The 14,332-nt window shown below is 38.0% G+C and overlaps 1 protein-coding gene across 1 annotated transcript in view; it reads right to left on the bottom strand.

The window, feature by feature from the left end:
• Positions 1-13,907, bottom strand: part of LOC109792183 (EAP30/Vps36 family protein) — a 32,331-nt gene extending 18,424 nt beyond the window's left edge. Inside the window, exons 1-5 of the mRNA XM_020351568.3 lie at positions 13,139-13,907; positions 7,427-7,630; positions 6,613-6,706; positions 6,454-6,511; positions 5,974-6,043 (exon numbers count right to left, since the gene is read on the bottom strand). Of these exons, the coding sequence (XP_020207157.2) occupies positions 5,974-6,043; positions 6,454-6,511; positions 6,613-6,706; positions 7,427-7,630; positions 13,139-13,789 (1,077 nt within the window). The 5' untranslated portion in view covers positions 13,790-13,907. The remainder of the gene's footprint in view (positions 1-5,973; positions 6,044-6,453; positions 6,512-6,612; positions 6,707-7,426; positions 7,631-13,138) is intronic.
• Positions 13,908-14,332: the final 425 nt, after the last annotated feature.

The following is a 14,332-nucleotide window of genomic DNA, read 5'->3' on the forward strand; positions in this document are numbered from 1 at the left end:
CTTTCAACTTAATCTCTTTAAGTCAGTTAACCAAGTCTTTAAATTGTTCGGTAACCTTTAATGCTGAATCTTTTGTTATTCACGAACGTGGTACGGGTCGGAAGATTGGTGAAGGACATGAATCTAGTGGTCTCTATTATTTTGAAACACAACCTCTTGTGTCTTGTGTTGCTGCTTTGTCACCCAAGCTCCTGCATGACCGTTTGGGTCACCCAAGTCTATCCAAGCTGAAACTTTTGGTTCCTAATCTTAAAAATTTAGAAGAGTTAGGTTGTGAATCATGTCAATTAGGCAAACATGTTAGATCATCTTTTCCCAAGCGAACCGATAAAAGATGTAACTCAATTTTCACTACCATTCATTCTGATATTTGGGGTCCAAGTCGTGTAACATCTTTTGGTTTCAGATATTTCATAACATTTATTGATGAATTTTCTCGATGTACTTCGGTATATCTAATGAAAGATCGTTCTGAACTGTTGTCTATTTTCATGTCTTTCTTCAATGAGATCAAAAACCAATTTGGGAGAACAATTAAAATCTTTAGAAGTGACAATGCTAAAGAATATTTCTCTTCTGAATTGTCTTCTTTCCTATCCTCACAGGGTATCTTACATCAGTCTACGTGTCCACATACACCCCAGCAAAATGGAATAGCAGAAAGGAAAAATAGGCACCTTGTGGAGACTGCACGCACCCTAATGCTCAATGCAAATGTTCCGGTACATCATTGGGGTGAAGCAATCCTCACTTCTTGTTTTTTAATAAACAAAATGCCTTCTTCTTCCCTTGAAAATAAAATCCCTTACTCCATTATCTATCCTAAAGAACCCTTGTTTCATGTCTCACCTCGGGTCTTTGGGTGTACTTGTTTTGTCCATAATGTCTCTCCTGGTTTGGATAAACTATCTGCTAGAGCCATTAAGTGTGTTTTCTTAGGCTATTCCCGTCTTTAGAAAGGGTATAAGTGTTACTCTCCAGAGACCAGAAAATACTACATGTCTGCAGATGTCACCTTCTTTGAACAAACTCCATTTTTCTCACGCACCACTCATGATTCTCTTTCAGTACAACAAGTGCTACCAGTTTGTTCTCATGTTCCCATTCCACCTCAAGTTTCACTTCATAACCAAGAGGTTACTCAGTCTATTATTCCCGAAACTACTCCTATTCAAGCTACTCCACCTCCTCTTGTCACATATCAACGTCGAGTACGACAAATTGATCCAACATTACCTGAAGAGTCACCTGTTTCATGTCCTTCACCATCAGATGTCCCTGCTACGGATCCTAGTGAGGATAACTCAGGATGGCCCATTGCTCTTCGAAAAGGTATTCGGTCTACTCGAAACCCTCATCCTATTTATAATTTTCTGAGTTATCATCGCTTATCCCCCTTGTATTTCTCCTTTGTCTCTTCTATATCTCCTCTTACCATTCCTAAAAATGTTCATGAGGCTCTTGGTCATCCTGGATAGAGACAAGTCATGATTGATGAAATGCAAGCTCTTGAGCATAGTGGTACATGGGAGCTAGTTCCACTTCCTCCTGGGAAACAACCAGTTGGATGCAGATAGGTCTATGCTATTAAGGTTGGCCCTGATGGTACAGTTGATCGGCTCAAAGCCCGATTGGTGGCAAAGGGATATACTCAGGTTTACGGCCTCGACTATAGTGACACTTTCTCTCCTGTGGCCAAGCTTCCTACTGTTCGTCTCTTTCTGGCTATGGCAGCTATTCGTCATTGGCCTCTCCACCAATTAGACATTAAAAATGCCTTCCTTCATGGTGAGTTGGAGGAGGAAATTTACATGGAGCAACCTCCTGGATTTGTTGCTCAGGGGGAGTCTGGTTTAGTTTGTAAATTGCGAAGATCTCTTTATGGCCTCAAACAATCTCCTCGAGCTTGGTTTGGAAAATTTAGTCATGTTGTACAAGACTTTGGGCTTAAAAGAAGTGAAGCAGACCACTCAGTTTTCTACTGTCATACTTCACCTGGGAGATGTGTTTATTTGATTGTTTATGTCGATGACATAGTGATTACAGGAAACGATGTATCTACAATCTCTCAATTGAAGAAACATTTGTTTAACCATTTTCAGACCAAAGATTTGGGACCTCTAAAATATTTTCTTGGTATCGAGGTTGCCCAATCAAAGGAAGGCATTGTGATCTCTCAAAGGAAGTATGCTTTGGACATTTTAGAGGAAACAGGCATGACTAATTGCAGACCCATTGATAGTCCTATGGATCCTAACCAAAAACTAATGACTAATCAAGGTGAACCGTTTGCAGATCCAGAAAGGTATAGGAGATTGGTTGGAAAACTCATTTACCTTACAATTACAAGACCTGATCTCTCTTTTGCAGTGGGGATTGTTAGTCAGTTTATGCAGGCTCCTCATATCGATCATTGGAATGCTGTTTTGCGTATTCTTAGATATATCAAAAAGGCTCCAGGACAAGGATTACTGTATGAGGATAAAGGAGACAATAGGATTTCTGGATACTGTGATGCTGATTGGGCAGGATGTCCCATAGACCGACGTTCCACTACTGGTTACTGTGTATTCCTAGGTGGAATCTCATATCTTGGAAGAGTAAAAAGCAAAATGTTGTTGCCCGATCTAGTGCTGAGGCTGAATATCGTGCTATGGCCTTAATTACTTGTGAGCTTATGTGGATTAAGCAACTTCTTCAAGAGTTAAATTTTTGTGAAGGCCATCCAATGAAATTGTATTGTGATAATCAGGCTGGGCTCCACATTGCTTCCAATCCAGTATTTCATGAGAACCAAACATATAGAAGTTGACTATCATTTTGTTAGAGAAAAGTTGCTGTCTAAGGAAATTGTCACTGAATTTGTCACATCCAATGAACAACTTGCAGATGTTATGACTAAGTCATTGAGGGGGCCTCGCATTCAGTTTTTATGTTCCAAGCTTGGTGCATACAATCTATATGCTCCAGCTTGAGGGGGAGTGTTAGAATAACTTATTAGAGTAGCCTTTGTATTCTGTTATTTCTTCTTTTGATATATGTCTGATGTGTGTCTTAGACTCCTAGGGTTTTACATACTTTATGTACTCAATGTTATATAAATAATGAAAAAGGAAAGAAGTGTCTAACACACTATTTTTCTCAAACCCTAAAGTCCTTCACACATTCGTTGAGCAAGGGCTCAAAATTCAGCTTCTGCACTAGAACGAGACACTCTATCTTGCTGTTTGCTCCTCCACGTTACCAGATTACCTCCAAGAAACATACAATACCAAGAAGTAGATTTTCTGTCAGTGATGATATTTGCATAATCAGCATTAGTATATATTTTCATAGTCAACGTTTCTTCCCTTTTGAACAATAGCCCCTTACCTGGACTTAACTTCAAGTACTGGAGAATTTTGCCAACTACTTGCATGTCTCTCTCTCTTGGGTCATGCATAAACTAACTCACTACACTAACTGCATAAGCAATGTCTGGTCTTGTGTGTGATAGATAAATCAATTTTCCTACCAATCTCTAATATTGGGCCTTCTCTACAGGAGTACTTTCTTCACTTCCAATTCTATGATTCTGTTCTATAGGAACTGTTGAGGTTCTACATCCCAACTTTCCTATTTCTTTGAGGAGATCAAGTACATATTTTCTTTGGGAGATGAAAATTCCGTTCTTGGAGTAAGCAACCTCTATTCCAAGAAAGTACTTGAGTTTTCCCAGGTCTTTCATTTCAAATTGGGCTTCCAATTTTTCTTTTAATGCCAATTTTTTTGTTTCATCATCTCCTGCAATAATCATATCATTTACATAGACAAGCAGTAGAGTAAGTTTACTTGTAGAAGAGTTTTTTATGAATAGGGTATGATCTCGTTGGCTTTGTTTGTATCCCAAGGAAACCATTGCTTTTGTAAATCTTCCAAACCATGCTCTAGGGGATTGCTTAAGACCATATAATGCTTTCTTTAGGAGACATACCTTGTTTCTTTCATTCTGCACTTCAAAACCTGGGGGAATCTCCATGTACACTTCCTCTTCCAGATCTCCATGAAGAAAGACATTCTTCACATCCAATTGGTGTAAGTCCCAACCAAAATGAGCAGCCAAAGCGAGAATAACTCGAACTGTATTCATCTTTGCCACTGAGGCAAATGTCTCCTCATAGTCAATCTCATAAGTTTGGGTGTAGCCCTTTGCCAACAATCTAGCTTTATATCTTTCTATTGTCCCATTTGCCTTATGTTTCACTATGAATATCCATCTATACCATACTGCCTTCTTGTCTCTTGACTTATCAACAATCTCCCAAGTTGAATTTCTTTCTAATGCATTCATCTCTTCTTTCATGGCTTGAGTCCAATGTTCAATTTTCATGGCCTCCTGGATTGAGGTAGGAATTTCTATGGCAGCAATGGCAGCAATAAAACTTTGGTGCTTATTAGAGAGATTGTTAGTGCAAACATATCGAGAAATAGGATATTTAGCACATGACTTTCTTTCCTTTCTCAATGCAATGGGTAAATCCTTAGTAATACTTACCTCCTTACTGTTATCTTCAAGGATCCTCACCTCCAGATTAGACAATTTTTCTTGCTCTAGAGCCAAAGTAGGTTATTCTCTTCTTTCATATTTTTTGCCAAAAAAATTGTCTTCTTCCTCACTGTGGACCATGGTAACTTCATTGCTCAGATCTTGGGCATCCTGCAAAGACAAATATGGTAATGACAAGGAGAGTTCCTCCACTTCAAGTGCTTTCTCCCCTTGAAGTGCTTTCTTGTTCTGTGACGACAGCGGCGAGTGGGTCTTGCCAAAGCTAGGCGCATGGGCTACATGCGCCGGTGATGGTGGCAGCGCATGGCGATGTCTTTCCCGAAGCGACTTCCAGCGTTGTGTTTGCCGGAGTTAGGTGCACCTTTCTACCCTATCAATGACCCCAACGGTTACAATGGCAGCTGCAATGGCCAAACAACGGGGGCGGTGGCTACTATTGCAACGAAAACAAAGCTCCCAAGATCAGGAGCTCTAATTCCAACTTGAAAAAGAGAATGATTTTATTATTATCATTCATTGCATATACATTCTCATTACACCTATTTGTAACAATCTAATCCTCCATAATAAGGAAATAAGGAAAAAAAATATGTTGAAAAATAAATAGAAGATTTTACAAATATCTTCTCTAATTAGGAAGATTTTTCTCTAATTGCAACACAATGTCTCTCAAAATATTCAACAATTTACCCCTTTTAAAAGACCAGATCAAATCAACATTGAAATGGTAAGGGCCTTAATATTAATTCATCAGATGTTACTACCTTTTCCTCCCCAATATTTTGCTCTAAATAATCTTCTTTTTGTTCCATCCATTACCAAGAATCTAATTAGTGTTGGCCAATTTTCAAAAGATAATTCTTTATTTTTCAAGTTTCATGCCTTTGTTTGCTTGGTAAATTCACAAGCCACTAACGAAATTCTTTAGCAAGGCTTTGTTGGTCCAGATGGATCTATATCAATTTCCTGCTTCCCACTTCCAACAAACAGCCCTTCAAGTCTTCTCAAACTATCAATCATCCTATTGTTCATACAGGAACTAAAAATTTTGTTTCTTTTGCCACTTGGCACTCTAGATTAGGTTGTCCATATACTGATGTAATGAAAATTGTTTTAAGAAATTGCAATTTCTCATTCATGAATAAAATTGATCCAGAAAAATACAGGTGGCATAAATACAAGCTGTAACATTTACACTAAACTATAACACTGCAGGGAAGAGGGAAGAATCTAAGTAGAAGTTTTAAGAGGTCAAGGCTCATTAGAAAAACACAGGTGGTATAAATACAAGCTATTCTACAACAATCCACAAACCTGATCCCACAAATTTTACAATCAAAAAAATGATGATTTTCCCAGATAAATAACAATAACAAAACCAAAACTCAATAAAAATTGCCAGAGAAGAAATGATAAAATGAACTTACCTCCTCATCACTATGGGACTTAGTTTGTATTACCATGACTCCACTATCAAACTTTCGCAGAACCACTGGGCTGAATCAATTGAATAAAATAATCAATGCATAGAAATGCAACAAACCAAAAAGGGGATTGCTTTAAAGTATTAAACAGGGTAGTTAAACCAAAGATGACAGTGCGCCAGCCTATTAGTTTTTTCTTCTACTTCAATTAGTGAACCGAACTATTATTTATAACAGTTTTAGTTTTAAAACTAAAACATAAAAACAGTTCATAGTTCGGGTTAAAAATAATTAGTTTTCAGGTCAAAAAATAATTAGTTTAACTTTTTTTAGTTTAATTTAGTTCAGTTAACGATTAGTTTAGTTTTGAATAGTCATTTTGAACACCCCTAATGTTGCCTACTAACCAAGTCTATATTATGACCATAATTTAATGAAAGAAGTAAAATAAGTTATTTAAATAGAAGATAATGCCATACTTACACATCAAACTTCTCCCACAGAGAACATGCTTGCAATAAATCATCAGGTGAGATCAATTCTGTTTATTATACAATCAAAGCAAGGGAAGTATTAATTCAAAATAATGAACTACTTAAAAGAAAATCATGTCCAAGGGAACACAAAAAACAATATTGAAACCTGTGCCACGAGCACGATTAAAGAGACAATATATGTCAATAAGATTGATAATTCCCCCAGCTCTCTCAAGTGGAACTTTAACAAAATCTGCCAACTAAGTATTAGCAAGGACAGATTAGATTATTTCAAACAGACAGAAAGCTAACAAATGAAAATTACTCAAACAACCATTAATTAACTCCATAACATAAAAAAAGAAGGACATTCTTATTCTCATCACTTTTACACAAAGTGAGCAAAACATTTAAAATGATATGTGCGCAAAGCCTAAAGGTGTTAGCAAAATAAAATTACTCAAACGACCATTAATTAACTCCATAACATCAAAAAAGAAGGACATTCTTGTTCTTTTTACTTTTACCCAAGTGAGCAAAACATTTAAAATGATACGTGCACAAAGCCTGAAAGTGTTAGCAAAATATCAAATTGTCAATCCTCCATTGTCACATCACCAAAGGCAATGAAAATTCATCTTAAACATATGGCTCTAAATATTTTATGTATGTTTGCCTCATTGTTCCTGTGATACTAGCAAAACTTACATGTCCTTGAAAGCTATGATAATGGTTTTTTTTTTCGATTACTGAATAAGTCATGACTTATGAGAATCCCCCCAATAAAAATAGCAGGAATAAAAGGCTCCATGAAAAAAATCATCAACTGTGAACTGTTTCAATCAAATCAATCTTAAGGAAAATAACACATGATAAGGAAAAAAGACCAATAATAATATATTTCTAAAAAATGTCTTAAAATTAGTATCATCTTTTGATTATTATGAAAATTACATATGATTGAGGAGTGATAAGAGAACCTGACGAGAAAGCTGTTGATGATACAAAGCACCCGCAGACTCTTTGGTAACAGGGGATATAATACCAACACTCAATAACCAATCTTGCATCTCTTCTTTTGAACCCAGCTCCTCATCATTAGTTGCATTGGTTTGGGAATTTGAGCCAGACAAAAGTTTTAACCTCATTTTCTCGGCAAGCACCACCATCTCTTTAGCCTTGCTCTGCAAATCCAACATCAACCCAAAAAATAAGCACCTTTAGGTTAATACAAATGAAAAACAAAACCAATTAAATAATTTTAGTACAAAAGTACTTTTCAATCTAACTACAATTGTCACAATCAATTAGGAAAAACTATGAGTTAATGTCTGTTGGCACAGCATAAAGATAAAATTCAGCTCACAAGTTCACCTATAAAATTAGCATAAAAATTTATGACACTTGTTGGATCATCAATCTTTTGCCTTAGTGGTGACTCGTCAATCAAATCGGGTGATTTTTCTTTTAAGTAAGTGTAAAAAGAGAAGGAAACACATTGTATGCAAATTATTCCATATACATATAATTAACACTGCCAAGGACTCTCATAGAGTCAATTAGTAAGGCAAGATAGCAGGCCCAAGGTTTGGAGAGTCTACACTAGGAGGAATAAGATTTAACAGTTTATTAGCTGTTTGTTATCTATTTAGGAAGTTGATAATTGTTTCTGTTTTATCTTTTTAAATTTAAAGATAGGATTATCTAGGAAGTTAATAATAGATAAGATTATCTAGGAAGTTTGCTAGGAGGAATATAAAAAAGGGACGGGAAATTTGTAGGAGAACAAAGAGAAGTTATTCTTTAAGAAATTGTTCAAAACCTATGCTTTGGGAAAAAAAAAAAAAAAAGGATGCAGATCACACTACCTCTAACTCTTTTTTATTATTCAATAAAATATTCTTTATATTTCCAGGGTCCTAACATTGGTCTGACCTGGGAGATATCTCAACATGGTCTCTAAGATGCATTGGAATCCAAAGTCATAACTTTGGACGCCCAACTTCAAGAACTACAATCCTTGGTTATCGATCTCCGGCAATCTGGCATCAAGGAAGCACATGCGAATGAGACTAAACGTCGCGAAAATGGTGAGTTTTGATCAATGATCACTTAGTGGTTAAAACGAAATGGAGATAATCAGTCCCACAAGGCTAATATGCTTCCTCCCCCCTTAGTCGTCTCTGATGACTATCGACTAGCAACGACGAAGGTTGAATTGCCTTCCTTTGATGGTACGGACCCATGTGGTTGGATCGTTCAAGTAGAAATGTATTTCCGTGTGCATGGTACCCCACCAGAAACCAAAATTCCTCTTGCCCAAAAGTCAATGGAAAGGCATGTCATCCATTGGTTTTCCTTGTTATGGGAGGGTGATCCAGGGCTTTCGTGGGAAAAGTTAAAAGAGGCAATGCTCGATCACTTCGCGGACATAAATACCCGAGATGCATATGAACAACTGGCTGCACTTACACAGGAGCATTCTACGCCAGAATTCATTGAAGAGTTTTAGTTTTTGTCCTCCCAAGTCCCTTGCCTAGCTGTACCACAAGCTATCAAATATTTTATGCATAGGTTAAAGCCCAAAATTAGATTTTGGGTGCGTATTCACCAACTAGCTCGAGATGTGGGGTGTGCAATATACAGAGTTTGATAGGAAGAGCAAAATTTCAAATCGAAAATCTATGGTCAACAATGGATCAAATTCGCATAAATCTGGTGTTGCATTTTCAAATAAAAAATGTGCCTTTTATCAGCAAGTTAAAACCAGAATTAGAAACATGAACCCAAGTCACATGGATCTGAATTAAGGGTGACAATGACGAGACTCTTAAGGAAGTGAAATGTACTGCTATGAGCTTATTCCATTCCACTAAAGAAGCAGTTTCTAGTCCTAAAGTCATGAAATTAAAGAGACAATTGAATGGATTACCAATTTTAATTTTAGTGGAAAGCAGTGCCAGCCATAATTTTGTATCTAGACGGGTTGTGAAGGCTTTGAATCTACCTATGCAAGACACTTCAATTGTAGCCATACGGCTGGGTGATGGTCATCGTGTCTTGACAAAGGGAACTTGCAACTTGAAGGTTGATTTAGGCCCAACGGAAGCCTCAGTGACTGCTTATGTTTTTGACATAGGCAGCTTAGATTTAATCTTGGAGATTAAATGGTTGGAAACATTAGGCTTGGTGCAAATAGATTGGGGGCAAATGACAATGACTTTCTACAAGAATGAGTTGATCACCTTGTGTAGCATTAAACCAAAGGTGGCAACAGCCACTCCTTGCATAACATAACTTAATCACCAGCAAAGGGCTGTCCTTTGACAGGTTATTTTGGAATATACAAGTTCAAGGTCGAGAGGTAGTCCAACATGGAAATTTATTGCAAGAACAACAAGAGAAGATCCAACGCTTAATAGTTCAATTTCCAATTGTATTCCCGAAAGTCAAGGCTTACCACCACATAGAGACAATGATCATGCAATTGTTCTTTAAGCAGGTGAGGGACCTATAAGCGTCAAGCCCTATATATTATACCCTCATCACCATAAGGATGAAATTGAAAGACAGGTTTTGGAGCTACTGCAAAAAGGGTTAATTCGGGCCAGTAATAAATCTTTCTCTAGCCCAGTCATCTTGGTAAAGAAAAAGAACAACTCGTGGAGGATGTGTGTGGATTACACGGCTCTAAATAATGTTACAATTTCGGACAAATATCCTATTCTAGTGGTGGAGGAACTCCTTGATGAGTTGCATGGAGCTTGGGTATTCTCTAAACTTGACCTCAAATCGGGTTTTAACCAATCAGAGTAAAGGATGAAGACATCCATAAAACGGCTTTTCGAACTCATAATGGCCACTACGAGTACTTGGTCATGCCATTTGGGTTAATGTATGCTCCTGCCACATTTCAGCCCACGATGAATGATGTGTTTAGATCTTGTTTATGCAAATTTGTTCTTGTGTTTTTTGATGATATTTTGGTCTACAGTCCAAATTGAGAGATGCATCTATTGCATTTGGCTGAGGTGTTACAGACTTACAGTTGTTGAAAATTAATAGACTTGTGGTAAACAAAAGAAGTGCAGCTTTCATAGGAAATCAATAGATTATTTGGGCCACCAAATCTCATGGGAAGGGGTGTGTCCATGGATCCGAAAAAAATTGTCAATGTGCTAAATTGGCCTACTCCAAAGAATGTTAAGGGAGTGAGAGGATTTTTTGGGTCTCACCGGGTATTATCGAAAGTTCATCAAAGATTATGATAAGATAGCCAAACCCTTAACTGAGTTGACCAAAAAAGACAACTTCCGTTGGGGTCAAGCAACTCAAGTAGCCTTTGAAACACTAAAAAAGGTAATGACCTTTGCACCAGTATTGGTTCTACCAAATTTTTCTCAACTTTTTAAAATTGAATGTGATGCATCCGAGAGGGGAATTGGGGTTGTGCTTATGCAACATAAGCGCCCCTATTGCCTATTTTAGCTTGTTGTCCGCTTCTATGGCCCTTTCCAAGTTTTAGAACGTTGTGGACCAGTTGCCTATAAGCTGAAGTTGCCTCCTTCCTTCAGGGTACACCCTGTCTTCCATGTATCCCAATTAAAGAAGGCAATTGGCAATTATTCTGTAGAGCCAGACCTTCCACAAGGGCTAGAATTGGGGATACAAGAGTCTGCAGAACCAGAGAGCATCATTTTGCAAGAAAGTTATCCAAATAGGGTGAGACAATTCAACAACTTCTTGTGAAATGGAAGAACAAGCCTATGGAGGATACTACATGAGAAGATGAGTTCGTCATACGCAATCAATTTCCTTCCTTTAGCCTTGAGGACAAGGCTGATTTCATAGGAGAGGGCAATGATAGAGCCCAATTAGTAAGATAAGATAGCAGGCCCAAGGTTCGGAGAGTCTACACTAGGAGGAATAAGATTTAATAGTTTATTATCTATTTTTTATCTATTTAGGAAGTTGATAATTGTTTCTGTTTTATCTCTTTAAATTTAAAGATAGGATTATCTAGGAAGTTAATAATAGATAAGATTTTATCTAGGAAGTTTGCTAGGAGGAATATAAAAAAAAAGGGCAGGGGAAGTCTGTAGGAGCACAGAGAGAAGTTATTCTTTAAGAAATTGTTCGGAGCCTGTGCTCTGGGAAAAAAAAAGGGAAGCAGATATAAGTCTTTTTTTTATTCAATAAAATATTCTTTATATTTCCAAGGTCCTAACAGACCCTTTTCAAAAAAGACACTACCAAGGACAAATAGAGTAAAAATTAAGAAATCTGCAAGATTAGGTTGCAGGGATAATATGGTTTAGAAAACCTTTGCCAGCATGATGAAAATGCAGCTTATATCTGCAAACGTTACAGCCAACCACCACCGAACATTTCCTCAGACCCCAAAGTCACAACTCAAGCAAGTCATGATAAACATAAAGATTTGAAAAGTGATGCACTTGTAAACTCTGAACAAAATCCTAGCCCCCTTAGCTACAAACTAACTACATTTTCTGGGAAACAGAATTCAATTGAATTCAATCTGTCTATATTATCCTCTTTCCATCAAAAGCTAAAAGCAGATGACCACTACAAAACAGTTTTCATGATACACACAAAAGTATAAAGTTTCTCTCTTAAGAGTAATTTTATCTCCTCACTCATACATATATCATCTCCTGATGAATTAAAAAGTCATTGTAAAACTTTTCATGACATTATTGGTCCCAAATACCATTGCTAATACTCAGAACAACACCCATTTGGTCCAATAAGCAAAAGACTATCTATAACAAACCAGTTACATTATTTAAACATGAAATAATTGACATCACATAAATTATCTCCTAATGAGTTTTAAAGACATTCACAACACTTTTCACAAAAGTCATGGCTCCCAAATACCATAGCTAAAACTCAAAACAACCCTCATTTCCAATAAGCAAAAACGTATATATCAATAATATTTTCACACAATCAAAGTAGAAACAAATAAACACACTGGTAACATTATTTGAACATGAAATAATTCATGCCACACGATACATAACTATCTGTACCTCTCACTATTTTCCTATACACACATCTCAAAAGTGAAACCAGCTCTTCTAAAGTGAGTTATAAATCAATATAAGTTGATGATGAGAAAATCAGTAGTTGATGTGATGTAGACTATAGACGTGTATAACAAATCATAAATCTTAGCCAATGATGAAAAAACCAACATTTAAATGTTAAGTGTACATCTATAACAAATCATAAACATATTTAAATATGAATCATTTAACTTTTCATCAACAACTTTACCCTTTCTCAAGGAGCCAAAATCCCTCAAAAATACTCTCTAAATGCAAAGGGGACAATTTGTTGCATTCTTTTAAAATGTTGGTTTGGACCTAACTCACTTATATACTCTTTGTTTATTTAATCTACATTAGATGAAGGACTTGGATTTTTTCTAATACGCCCCCTCACGCCTAGTATTATTAAACTTGATAAGTGGTTAAATAGTGAGTAGTCATTTTAATGATAAGTGGACTCGGGTTTTTCCCTAAGATAGCTCTGGTACATTCTTATCGTATTAGAATAAGGGTTTAGGCTTAAGTTATCCCTACAAAACCAGCCGATAAGTACGAGATTTTACTCTAGTACATTCAAACTGTACCAACAAAACATTTTTGCAAACACTACCATACCATAAGAGCATTCAAATCCTGAAAAGCCTCCTGCAAGCTCCTATCAGTACTCTCCCACATTTCCTGCTCCTTCCTCAATATCCCCGACACTCCCACCATCCTCACCGTCCCGTCACTAGAATAAATCCCGCTCGAGGACGCTGCCGCCGTTGCCGACACCGCCGCCGCCGCATTTGAGCCAGAGCTCGAGCCACTCTCCGCCTCCTCCCACGCCCTGGCGCGCCAATTCTCCCAAAACTTGGTCAGGAACGCGTCGCAGTCCCCCTTCCCCCTCACCACCACCGTCGCCATCACCGATCGCGATCCCGACGCCGCCACCCTGCCCTCCGGCGAGAGCGACACCTGGAAGCGGACCCGCGGCGAGGCGAAGACGGACCGGATGGACTTCTTGTGGGAGAAAATATGGGAGATGGCGGAGAGGGGGACGGCGGCGGCGGAGGAGGCGGCGCCTGCGGCGGAGTCCGGGAGCCAGAGGAGGCGGTGCGTGGTGAGGATGAGGAGACCAGATTTGAGGTGGGGGAAGCTCGTGTTTGGTTCGTCTTCGCAGAGAAGGTCCACGCCGGAGAGGAAGAAGCATTCGATTTCGTTCGGTTCGAGCACCGGGCGGCCACTGCCGGTGAGCTTCACCGACGGCAAGCAGTTTCCGGCCATCGGCGAGTCGAGCGGTTCAACGTCGTTGCGAGGGTGGCAGCTCTAGTTCCTGTGGGTGGCTATGCTCCTTAAAAGTTAAAATCACAGTATGCGGTTTGTCAAGATTCTTTTTTAGTTATTTTGAAGGTAAAATAACTAAATAAGAAATGGTTAAGTTCAGTAAAAGACAATGTTTAACTTAATTATAATTTGTTTGTTGAGAAAAAAAATAAAGTTTAATTGCACCTCTACTCCGGTATTTCTAATGTTTTATCCAGTGTTTTAAAACCCGGACAGACCCGGCCGGTCGGACCGGTTGGATCGGGAACCGGTGGTCCAGCCGGTCCGAATCTGAAGTTAGATCGGTTATGCAGTCGACCCGTTTCAAACCGGATTGAACCGGTTAATTTTCTGGTTCAACCGGTGAACCGGTGGGTTAAACCAGTTCAACCACTTTTTTTTTTTTAAAATTTTTTTAAGGGACCATAAATCACAAAAATAATAATAAAAATTGAATCTCTTAATGAAAAAGCAAAGAGTCTTATTAAATATAACAATGACTAC

The sequence above is a fragment of the Cajanus cajan genome, chromosome 8 (genome assembly GCF_000230855.2).
Source record: "Cajanus cajan strain Asha chromosome 8, NIPB_CcT2T_4, whole genome shotgun sequence".
In the NCBI taxonomy this organism is placed as follows: Eukaryota; Viridiplantae; Streptophyta; class Magnoliopsida; order Fabales; family Fabaceae; genus Cajanus; species Cajanus cajan.